This window comes from Sceloporus undulatus, chromosome 6 (assembly GCF_019175285.1).
Source record: "Sceloporus undulatus isolate JIND9_A2432 ecotype Alabama chromosome 6, SceUnd_v1.1, whole genome shotgun sequence".
Lineage (NCBI taxonomy): Eukaryota > Metazoa > Chordata > Lepidosauria > Squamata > Phrynosomatidae > Sceloporus > Sceloporus undulatus.
The window spans coordinates 4,839,811-4,852,149 of NC_056527.1; the positions used below are offsets into that span (position 1 = coordinate 4,839,811).

At 40.4% G+C, this 12,339-nt stretch overlaps 1 protein-coding gene across 1 annotated transcript; it reads left to right on the top strand.

The window, feature by feature from the left end:
- The first annotated feature begins 235 nt into the window (after window positions 1–235).
- ARF1 (ADP ribosylation factor 1) lies at window positions 236–10,607 on the top strand. The gene is made up of 4 exons (XM_042477271.1): window positions 236–453; window positions 1,274–1,384; window positions 4,207–4,331; window positions 8,985–10,607. Exons 1-4 carry the CDS (start codon window positions 306–308, stop codon window positions 9,144–9,146), a joined length of 546 nt encoding a protein of 181 aa, XP_042333205.1. The 5' UTR covers window positions 236–305; the 3' UTR covers window positions 9,147–10,607.
- Window positions 10,608–12,339: the final 1,732 nt, after the last annotated feature.

Genomic DNA, 12,339 nt, shown 5'->3' on the forward strand with positions numbered 1-12,339 from the left:
GTACAGTTTAGTGAAGCGTGTTTGTTTTCATTTAAGGGAAGTGGAATACTCTCATATTATCTTTCTCTTCTGAAATACTTCCTAGTTACAATACCATTTCATACTAAGCTCCTGTTCATGCGCTTGAAAGTTATACTCTGCATTGAAATTGCAGAACTGTGAGCTGCCTAGGCATACTTTTACTTGTAATGTCTCCAGCTGAATTCCAGGAGATTGAATCAAATGTGGTCATAGTATCATACGGAACTAACCTCTTTGATTTCTTCTAGGTTTCTTTGGCCAGTGAGTGAATACCAGACTCAAGCATGGGGAATATTTTTGCTAACCTCTTCAAAGGCCTCTTTGGCAAAAAAGAAATGCGTATACTTATGGTTGGGCTGGATGCTGCAGGAAAGACTACTATATTATACAAACTTAAACTCGGTGAAATAGTAACTACCATCCCTACTATAGGTAAGTCTTCAAGCAACTTCACACATGGCTCTTTTAAAAGCAAGTTTAAAATGAGATGAAGACAACAATTGCATGAATGCTGACAGGAGTGTGTCCTCTTCAACACAGCATTGTGAGGGAAGCATAGGTTTGATCTGTAGTGGTCTCTGATATGCCTACAGCAAAGCATTTGTTTCCCACTGGAAATATAGACTTGATGCAGAGCTGCATGTTGCAAGGCTGCTGGAACTGCAAGTTGGTACATGTTCATAGATCCCTCCAGTTTGGTCCTTGAGAGCACAAGATAGAACTCCAATATTTCTTGGAACATTTCTCTCTTATTTATTACATCTTTAGACTACAAAGTACCCAGAATTCCCTAGAATCATGTACAGGCAAATCAAAGACATAAAACAAAATTCAGCTGGAAATTTATTTTCACTATAGCCATTGTTATTCAGCAAATTGCAATTCCAAATCAAGGAGCCTATTTTCTGGTCCGTAGTGATAACATATGTGCTATTTTAGTTTCAGAAATATGAATCCTTGTTTGATTCTCATTTGTAGAGGAGTATTTTTGTGGAATTGATATATGTTCTCTATATGTATTCTGCTTACAGATCATCTATAAGGGAAAGGTGGATTAGTGTGCACTTTAATTGCAAATATTCAGATTGTCTTATAAAATGTGATTGTAAATTTTCCAAGGGTTGTCAGATGAGGAGCGGGGAGGTGCTGAAGAACAGAAATCTGACATTATTAACTCCTTGAAATGCTTTGAACAAAAATGGAGAAGCACATTTTTCACTGATGACTTTCTATTCCACCATTTCTGTTTCAGGTTTCAATGTAGAAACAGTAGAATACAAGAACATTAGCTTCACGGTGTGGGATGTAGGTGGCCAAGATAAAATCAGACCACTCTGGCGCCATTATTTCCAGAACACACAAGGCGAGTTGCCCTCTATAAAGTCTGCATACTGTTTGTGTTTATAGAAGCCTGTTTAACGGTTGGGTCAGTATGCCTGAAGCTACTTCAGTTACTTTATAACTATGTTGATAATATCGAATGAATTCATCAGCTGTGTATCTCAGGACTGCATATGATGGAGAACGTATAGAACTGTCAAATTGATTATCAAACATTTTGTGCAGAGAGACTCTTAGGAGATATCCTGTCTGAGTTAGATTATCTTACTTTGTTCAGCTGTAGGTCATGGTGCTTAGAATGTTTTTTTCTGAGTTTGCTAACAGTTGCATTTGTCCAAATATTTTGAGGGCCATAGCTCAGTGACAGAGCACATGTGTTATATACAGACGCTCCCAAGTTGCATTGTTGGATTCTCTCTGAAATTCAGCAGTGCTTCATCCAGTTGCTCCAATAAAGTGAGATGTACCAATGGTCCAACTTATTATAAAACAGTCTCTTAGTACACATCTTAGTTCTTGACAGTATTCTTTCGAATTCCTTTTTTCCTAGAATGTGTAAAAACAAATGTACAGACCATATTTCCGTGGTCATATTTCAGTATAAGCAGTGGTCAACAGTAGCACCTCATTTGTTGGCTTTTAGACATGCTAGCTTCAGGGTTAATAGTGTGTCAGCTGTCAGCAACTAAACCAGTAGAAGATGGTGGTTACCCAGCAACCCTGCACAGTTGAGTTGGTTCCTTTGTGTAGAGTGGGTTAGCCATTGCCTTTGTTTAAGGCTGAGAGTGTGTGACTTGACCAAGGACACTCAGTGGTTTCCATGGCTGAGCAGGGATTCAAACTTTAGTCTCAAGTAAAAGTCAAGTCTTGATTCAAAGCTCAAGCACTGTACCACACTGGCTGTCAAACACCATGTAGTGGGATTGTATGAGCCAAGTCCAATTAATGAGTTGCTGGTCTCTCTTGTATGTTATCAGTTGATTGTCCCTCCTTCTCTGGCTAAAGCAAATCAAGAAAACCCTGCAGCAGCTCTCTCAACTAGTAGTGTGTTTCCAGTCTGTGCAGTGAAAATCACTTACTGAGCACATACTTTTTGGTTCTTGGATGGCCTATTCATTCTTAGCCTCCTGTCCTTTTAATAAAGATACCATTATGCTCACCGGAATTGGTAGCTTTTTTGCAGGTGTTTCTTCCAGCACACCAGCTGAGTTAGCAGATTTTCTGAGAGATTGACCTATGTTTTGTTTTTGTAACTAAACTGGTTCACATGTAGGGAGCTTGGTATTGGTGGCACTTATATGTCAAAATTGGTGTGAGCCAAAGGCTAGAGTTACAGAGTCACTGGAAAAACAAGTTAACACATTTGTTTTGTTTCCCCTGGATGTGACCCAGGTCACCTTCATTTTATTATCTTAATGAATCCCTCTTGGTTCAATGGCTGGAGACTGGTTTTGGCTCAGAGCATTTGCATGCAAGGTCCCAAGTTCATTCTGTGACTCCGGTAGAACTGGAGAAGACTCTTGTCTGAAACATAGAAGATCCATTGTCAATTGTAAGCTGCTCTGATAGCTTTTAGGGCTGAAGAGCGGGGTATAAATACCATAAATAAATAATAAATACATGTTTAATATTTATTATATAATTGTTTTTATATTTATTATATTTATATCTTGCCTTCCTTCCAAGGTATTGTAAGGCAACATATGTGGTCTTTGACTTGATATAAAGAATATTTAGATATAGTAAGAGAAGCTACTGAAGTTTAACATCAGTAAAGTTAAGCTGTAAAGTAGGAGGTCTCTGATTCAAATCTTGCCTCCATTATAAACCGAGTTTGCCTTGCTGATAGATACCTTTCTTAATTCTGCTTTGCAGGACCAAAATACTAGCTGTTAGCTTTTATTCTGGCAACTTAATTCAGTCAACTGTTAGATGCTGTTGGAATGCATGAGGAAGTTAGGTCTTATGAGTAGATGGCTAAAGACATCATAACAAATACTGGCTTGTACAGCTTCTCCTCCTGTGTTTTGTAGGTGAAAATGTCTAATATATCCAGGTTGGTGCCTTCCCTCCAAGTAGATATCAATTCAAGGCAAAATATTTGAAATAGCTTTCCCATTCAGCAATAATGTTTATCTTAGTTGTGCATGGTATGGGATAACATCCCTTGAACATCACTTTCGGACCTCTGGGCTGAAACGATGAAGATAGGAAGAGAGAGTGCCATATTAGAAATAGGTGAAATCACTGCTGCTGTTAACTGTTGGCTTTAATTAATTTATCATACAGCCTTGGCATAGAGATCCTGATCAGCCACATGTTAACAGTTTTCTGCCTTTCCTGAAAGATCTCACATCTTACTTAGAGTGCCTACCTACTCTTTCCTAGTTTTAAATACATTGCATTGTCTCAAGTCACCTGAAATCTTATGTGCCTGGATTTTGAACTGAACCCAGAAAATAGCTCTCTTGCTTATGTATCTCACTTGATCAAAAACAGTACTTTTTAAAATTGAGTAAATTGTACCCTCATAAAATTCATCATAAATTAATTCACCACCACCACCAGACTTAAACCCAGTAATTTGCCATGTTGGGTGAATAAATATTTAGATTATAGAGCTTGTATACCTCCCAGGGCATATTTGGCTTAGAACCTTTCTGAATTGGAATTCTTTTCCTCTATGTCTTGTCCTTAATCTAGTTTAAGATACTGCCATGTGAAGTGGATGATGACAAAAAGTTGTACAGGACTGAAATTTCCCATTGCTTTAATTAGAAATGAAAGATGACCACTGTTTGCTCTCCAGCACATTCTTACTTAACTTTGTTGCTTCCTTTGTAGGTTTGATCTTTGTGGTTGATAGCAATGACAGAGAGAGAGTCAATGAGGCTCGAGAAGAACTTATGAGAATGTTGGCAGAAGATGAACTTAGAGACGCTGTCCTTTTAGTGTTTGCCAACAAACAGGTATGGGTTACATGATTCTGCATAGTGCAACCAAAAGACCCCTCTCAGTTTTGGCCACTTATGAGGATGGACTTTGAGAGTTCTCGCTTTTAATAATAATAAGTTTATTTGTATTTTCCCGCTTCTCCCGACAGATCGAAGCAGGATTGCAACCAGAAGTCTCCATACAATGGCAATCATGTCTAAAATACATATCATAAAAACATCAAACAGTATAACAATTTCATTACAGCAATCAAAGGGCAGCAATCAAATTATACTATTATGACCAGAAGTAGGGTTTTCTAGAGTTCTTTATACAAGGTCAGGAGGGTATGCCTGCCGGACGAGATCCGTCTTTAGTGCCTTCTTAAAGGCATCTAGAGTCGTGATGAGACGGATCTCCTCCAGAAGATTGTTCCATAACCTGGGGGCCATAACTGTGTATGCTCTTTTGGAAGTGGCTGTTAATCTGACCTTTGGGTAGTCTAGTAAATTCTTTCCTGTTGTCCTGAGGGTGTGGGGCAGATTGTGTCGGGATTGTGTTTGTATTGTGCCCAGAAGCTAATTGGCAGCCAGTGTTAAGATTTTAAGACAGGTGTTATATGATCTGACCTGGAAGTTCCAGTGATCAATATGGCTGCTGCATTTTGAATTAGTTGAAGCTTTCGAACCTGGTACAAAGGTAGCCCCATGTAGAGCGCGTTACAGAAACCTAAGTGAGAGATTACCCGTGCATGTCGTTTCAAGGTCCTTTTGGTCCAGGTAGTGACGCAGCTGGCATATCAGCTTAAGCTGGTACCAAGCACTCCTGGCCATCACATCCACTTGAGATGATAATTGTAGAGATGGGTCCAGGAGTACGCCTAAACTGTGAACTTTGTCCTTCGGGGTAAGTGTGACCCCATCCAGGACTGGATGACAAATCTCCATCCCTGGACTTGGGGTCTCTATTACAAGTACTTCCATTTTCTCTGGATTCAGCCTGAATTTGTTTTCCCTCATCCAGCCCATTACTGACCCCAGGAAGAGAGGTGCCATCCTTAGTCATGTTATCAGTCGGAGACATAGATCTGGGTGTCATCAGTGTACTGATGACACCGTGCTCCATGTCTCTGGATGATCTCTCCCAGCGGCTTCTTGTAAATGTTAAATAGCATGAGGGATAGAATGGCGTCTTGGGGGACACCAGATGTCATCTCTCTCTTAGAAGAGCAACTATCCCCCAGCCTCACCATCTGGAATCTGCCTGGGAGGTAGGAACGGAACCACTGGAGCGCAGTGCCCCTGATACCTAACTCTCTCAGGCATTCCAGAAGGATACCATGGTCAATGGTATCAAAAGCCGCTGAGATATTCAAGAGCACCAGCAGGGTCACACTTTTTGTTGCTTTGTGGGGATTGACACAATACCACTGGATATAAAATTTTATGTCTATCAGGTGCTGAATACAATCTCTTGCATGACATCCCTGCAGGATCTGTTGTGCCTCATGTGATGCAGCTGTGATGAAACACCCAGGGCTTCACTTAACAGTTTGCACTTATGATTTGCCAAAGGATTATATTTATGCCCAAAACTCCTTTACTCCCCCAACCTTATATGCAGTATAACTTGTTATTGCCTGTCCCAAACAGTTGCCTTAACAGATAACATAGAATTAAATATAATTTGTAGTAAAACACCATAATGCCTAGTTTTTTAAAGGCATAAATAACTTCCAGTTGGGCAGACATCTGTATAAGGCTGTAGGGAAATTGGTCCCAACTCCTCAGGCTGGTTGGCTCACTGTAGGCTGGCTGACATTGTGGGGTGACATCCAAGGCTATGGTCACAGTCCCTATCTCAGGTTCTCCATTTGCAGCACAGGCTCCATCTGGGAGCTTTTCTTTGCCCAACCCACCAGGAAAGGTAGAGGGAATAAAGCACTCCTCACTCACTTGGGGCCGAGTCCTGAGGCTGGAGCTCAGCGCACTTTCTAAATGTTGATTGATTGGATTTGCTCCCAGTTGCCTTGCCAAGTTAATTTGTTTTTTTTATTTTATTATTATTTTTAATAGTGGCATGAAAAACACACCCCACTGAGCTGTTATCTGGGACTGGAAATTGTACAGATTTCTTAAATGCAATGAAAAGGGCTTTGAGGATAGACAGATGGAGAATCAGAATCAGGTTGTACCTGGGGCAAAAGCAGTCCATGAGCCAAAATATCTCTGCTACCCCGTGTTATGTTTTTCCATGCTTGGAGATCTTGGAGTTGTGCTGCTGTTTTTTGACAGTTTGCTTAGTATTAAATTGCAAATGATAATAATAACAATGCTAATGACACTTGAGAAGAGAAAGGTAAGACAATATATGGGGCACTGAGAAGCATCTATCCATGCTGCTCCTCTCATTAGGCTTACTTTTTCAGTATCTGGTGGCCAGAAATGAGAATTAATTAAAAGGCAATCACTGGTCTTAACTGTCCCTGTTTGTCCATAATATCTTAGGCTGACATGAAAGGATGGATTAAACAGATGTGAAGCTGGGTCACAGCAACAAAAATGACTTGATTTCTATTAGCTCAAGTTTTATTTCCCCATCCTGCCCCTGGTATGATTCATTTGCTGTAGCTGATGTGTTAATATTAACCAACGCCGTTCATCTGTGAGAAGGTCATGACTAATAATAATGATAATAATAATAGATTTATTTCTAGCCCGCCCAATCACAAAGAATCGGGGCAGGTTACAACAATAAAATACAACAAATTACAAGAGAGTTAAAAAATCAAACCCTAGACCTACCACCCCACCCCCCATTCCCAGTACTAAAACAGAATTAAACAGTAATAATATTAAAACATTTAAAACATTAAAAACGATCTTGTATCTTAATTTAAAAACAAAAAACCAAGAAGGGGAACTAGTATACCATTTGGCATTGAGAGGAGGGTGAAAATGGGTGCATTTCTGCTCTGGGTTCAGAATGATAGCCACGTAATCGGAGCAGGCAGTAGAAAGGCATTGCCGTTGATTTGTAGCTGCATTACCTGTAGGAGACTTCAGTAGAAGCAGCGCCATAGAACTGGCAGCATAAGTTTGTACTCTTCTGATTTCTTCCTCAAAATATCTTCTGTAAATGAAGCAGACTGATCCCAGTCACTCTGAAATCTGGTTAAATTGAAAATTTCATTGCTGCATATGTTTGCTTTATCTCTATACCAACAGGGAGCTATTTGAAACCAGTTTGTTGATATAACAGCTGTAAAAAGCACCTGCCTGTGTAAAGATAAATTACTATTTTTAGATTGGATTTTTTGGCCAGGGAAGTGTTAGTCTCTTTAACCTCTGGTGCTTTCTGCATCTGAAAATTCGTGGAAACTGCTATTGGTTTGTGCAACCATAACCACATTTAGAATCTTCAGGTTGCCATGAAAATACCAAACCTGGATGTCTCGATGTTTAAAAGGATAGGAAAGACAGCAGATGTACTAAAAACCAATACGTTTCATCTATGCCCTGGGTTTAATAGTGTTTCAGCAATTATATCCTAAACGGTAAGCATATGTAGCAGTCTGCCCCAGACTACTAAGTACATGAGTAATACAGAAATCAGCTACTTGAAAATTTAATCCTGTATCTCGTAAGAGATGTTCCTAGACTGCAGAGGGAGCAGTTATAGATCAGGACTGAAATCCTCATGCCATGCATACCTCCTTTCCCCAGAATTCAGTAATCCCTGCCTTCTCCTTTGGGAAAATCCTAAAAGCAGAACAGATATATAGAAATTTGATTCTGGGTAAAGCTGTGGCATGTGTGAAGTGGTGTGCTGTGCTTTTATCTTTTGTTATTAGTAACTATGTTTTAAAGGGATCTGTGTGAAATAAATTATACTGTAAGCTTTTGTGAAAACGATGCTCCTCTCACATTGGATAACTTGTTGTTTGTTCCAGTGCTTCATTTGTGTCTCACTGAACTCAGAAGGCCTTTCTCGGGAATAGGTGCCAGAATTCTCCTCTTCACTAGAGCTGCACTTTTTCAAGGGTCACAAACCAGCAGCAAGGGGAAAAAGACAAAATGTGTTGGCTTTGGTTAGCCTCTTTCTCTACCACCTTCCTTCCTTCTTTCCAACCACTGGGCCCACAGACTTTTTCCTCCTGCCCTCACTACCTCTGCTGCCTAGCACACCAACAGGATTTCAGCAGAATGCAGGAAAGACTCAAGCAATTCTGAACAGACTGTGCTTGGGTCTAAGTGAGCTGTCAGGACGTGTATTTATAAGGACAAAACTTCGCCTAGGTTTCACATAGTGCATTTCAGGATATTCTGTTTGGGGAGAGGAGTAATCCATGCAGAGTGGTTTATGCCCATTACTACCCAGAGAAGTAATGAGCATAACCCACTTTGAATGGAACTTTTATTTAACCCAGAATTCCACATTCATGGTAAGTAGCTACTGTACCATTTTGTTATATAGGGCCTGGCAGGCTAGCTGGGGTTATCTGGAAATGTTTATTCTTCAAGCTCTGTTCTGCAATATGTCTGTTTTGCAGTCTAGTCTCCACTCTTTAGACCATGATAAGTGTAAAGTCACCATTAGGCAGAAGGTGGCTGCTTCATGTGGATATTTACTACGATTCTTTAAAGGAGAAAGGTTTATTTTCTAAACCGGGTTGTTTCCATTTTCAGGACCTGCCGAATGCGATGAATGCAGCAGAAATCACAGACAAACTAGGACTGCATTCTCTTCGCCACAGGAACTGGTATATCCAGGCCACCTGTGCCACTAGTGGAGACGGTCTCTATGAAGGACTGGACTGGTTGTCCAATCAACTCCGAAACCAGAAATGAAGCCCTAAATTACTCCTCTTTTCCCTGTTTTCTCCACCCTTCCTGATTTCCTTCTCCTCCTCTTCCTCCTCCGCCCTTTGCTTTATTCTAATGTGGCAAACCATGCTACTTTGTGGTATTGAGTGCCGGAAGCTGTTTTCATTTCTCTTGTCACAGGATGTCCTTCACCATGCTGTACATGTGGCAAATCCAAGCCTGAAAACAGTTTAGGTTTCTTATTTAATGTAAATAGTTCTTGTTTCCAATGAGACAGTTTCTGGTACTCCTATGCAATATTACTCAGCTTTTTTTATTGTAAAGAAAGTCAACTCGCTGTTTAGTACTGGGAAAGGGATTTAAAATGGATTTGAAGAGTGGCCAGTGACCTGGTTGTATGCTAGAGCTGAATACTATCCCTCTTGGCTTGTGAGGTCTGTGGAAGAGGCCAGATTCGGTGGCTGTTTTTTAGCCTGGAGATGTCAGTTTCTTTGATAAATTATTTGGGGGGGGGGATTAAAAAAAGGAAAGCTGAAACACTTGAACAAAATATCCATTGTAAGTTCTGCAACAACTTGAATACCAGCAATTTAACATGTTACAGATCCTAGAATGAGCAGCATTCTGGATCTTTCTGTGCTTGACAACCTTTTTTGTGTTTTTATGTGAATGCGAGGCCCTTATAAAGTCAGAGTTCAGTTTAGGCCACAGGCTTAAAGAAGAAGTTGGCACACATAACAAATGCTGTAACCCTCCAACTCTCTCTTAGATCTAGGCAAGAACAGTTTTATTCTCTTGCCTCTAATTTGGATGCCAGCTTCATTTGTCCTGTTTGGTTCCCTCCCCCAGTACATACATACACCCAAAGAAGTGTTTTGGCCTTTTCTTGCATAGAACTCCTCCAGAAGGCAAGTTCTTTCCACAGAGAGCACAGCAGCCCATGTAGCTTTTTCAGCTCTGCCATCAGCAAGTACTGTTCTCAAGTAAGAAATGCCATCCAAGCCATCTAACGTAGCGTCTAGGGGAATAAAATATAAAAGCATGAGCGTTTGGAGTTCCATTCCATTTTAGAAGTGTTCGATGCCATTGTTTTGGAACAATCCTACATCTGTATATCTGTGAAAACCTTTCACATCCCTCATACTGCAAGGTTCAGATTTGCCATCAAGAAAGACCTCTTAACTTTTTTTTTCTTTTGTATTTTGATAAAACACTGAAGAAGCTGGAGCTGTTTAAATTTTAACTTGAGGAACTATCAGAACTGGTTTGTTTAGTGTTGTGGAAAATCTCTTTATTTGCTTTCAATACACAGTAATCAACTGTTTTGTATACTTGTTTTCAGTTTTCATTTCGACAAACAAGCACTGTAATTAAAGCTATTAGAATAAAAATCTCTTAACTATTCTGTGGGGTTTCCATGCTTTGCTTGTTCCATCATGCTAGGACCCATAACCAAGTGCTTAATGAATAAAACTTTTCAAGGTGTCTTGTGCGCGTTGGTTTCTGCTTTTGAGTCCTTTCCTGGACTAGAGATCTCTTTGCAGTTGGTTAAACTGACTCTCAGAGTGGAGCTCACCCAACAGGAGTCTCAGCCGCCTGGGGAAAGGCTTGGCGGCATTGGAAACTGATTATAGCTTCAGGAAGTTAAAAAGTGGAAGTTTCCTTTCAAATCTTTTGGTAGTTCATGCCAGGAAGGGTGAGTCCGTCCCAGTGCCCATTGGTAAGAAGCTTAAGTGTTCCCAGTCACATGCAGGTTAATATGACCAGAGGGAACTATATTTTCCTGACTAGTACCACTTTGGTGAGACTAAAATAGCTTAGCAACTTGGAACAACCCAGTTTACAATATTCTGAATCCTACACCTTGTGACATACTTCTGGTAATAATCTAGAAGACAACTAGCAATTCAAGGTTCAAATGTCTCAAGACAATCTTAATATTTCAAGGCACTTTTCAAGGCTTTTGCACAACAGCACACAATTTACGTCTCCTGTTGACTTGTGGTGACCTAATGAATTTCATAGGGTTTTTCAAAGGAAGGAATCTTCAGAGGTGATTTTGCCAGGTCCTTCCTCTAAAATATAGCCTACAATTGCCTGGTAGTCCTTGGTGGTCTCCCATTCTAGTACTAGCCAGGGCTGACCCTGCTTAGCTTCAAAGATCAGATGGGCTCTGGTGCCTTTAGGGACCTAGCCAGGTATGTTTCGGAATAGCATTGCTGCGCCATGGTTTTCAAGGGCTGGTTGAAACGGAAGAAGGAATGTTTTTTGCTACAGTTATTATTAACCTTTATAAAGCGCTGTAAATTTACACAGCGCTGTACAAACAATCTTTTAATTAGGCGGTTCCCTGTCCTCAGGCTTACAATCTAAAAAGACATGACACAAAAGGAGAAGGGAGTGGTGGTGGGGAAGGGGATGAGGTCCAGCAGTTCTTCTCTACCTCCGAGGCCTACAAGAGACTTGGCTAGATACTCTTCAACATGGGAAAAAGGCCATGGCCTGAATTGGTTATGTGGAGGACAATGATGTATTGGCTGAACAAACAAACCACTGGAATATGGTCTAGTTTTAATAGAAATATATAAATGCCTAGGATCACATGTTTAGCATATCCCAAGTGCTTTTTGAGCTCGTGAGCCAAAATGCTGGCACACGCTTGTATCTCACAGAACACTTGGCTATAAGGATACGCTCAAATAACGCATTGATTTTTCCCCCCAAACAAATTGCATTTATAGAAATTTGGAAGCACAAGCCACAACTCAAAAGCAATTAGTAGTAAAGCTTTGAAAGGTTCATCATTACTCCGTCGCCTTTCAGGGGCTGAACACCTCTGTTAATTCGAACTCTGCACCATGGAAGTAAAACTACATTTGGAGCTCTTCTCTGTTGGAGATGTGGGAATGCTTTTCTGCAGCCCACTGCATAAACTCCCTTTTCTGTCAACACAGAAACCTTTGCAAAATGAGGTTAGTGATTCCCGCCCAGCCACTGTCCTTTGGATTAACTGGCAGGCTATTTACATGCTCTGAAAAAAACCCAAAACTAATCCATACTTCTCTTTTTTAAAGGTGGCATTACTGCTCACAATTAACTTGTCCACATCCAACATTATGCCATTAGGAGCAAGGTTGTTGATGACTAGGAGGTCTCTTTATTACTGGGACTGTCATAAATTGAAGTTAAATGGCAGTTAACAAGATTGCAGCATAAG

Coding starts and splice junctions, on each gene's coding strand:
- ARF1 (XM_042477271.1), top strand. CDS start 306: ATGGGGAATATTTTTGCTAACCTCTTCAAAGGCCTCTTTGGCAAAAAA. Junction 1,385..4,206: donor TTATTTCCAGAACACACAAG/GCGAGTTGCCCT, acceptor CTTCCTTTGTAG/GTTTGATCTTTGTGGTTGAT. Junction 4,332..8,984: donor TAGTGTTTGCCAACAAACAG/GTATGGGTTACA, acceptor TTCCATTTTCAG/GACCTGCCGAATGCGATGAA.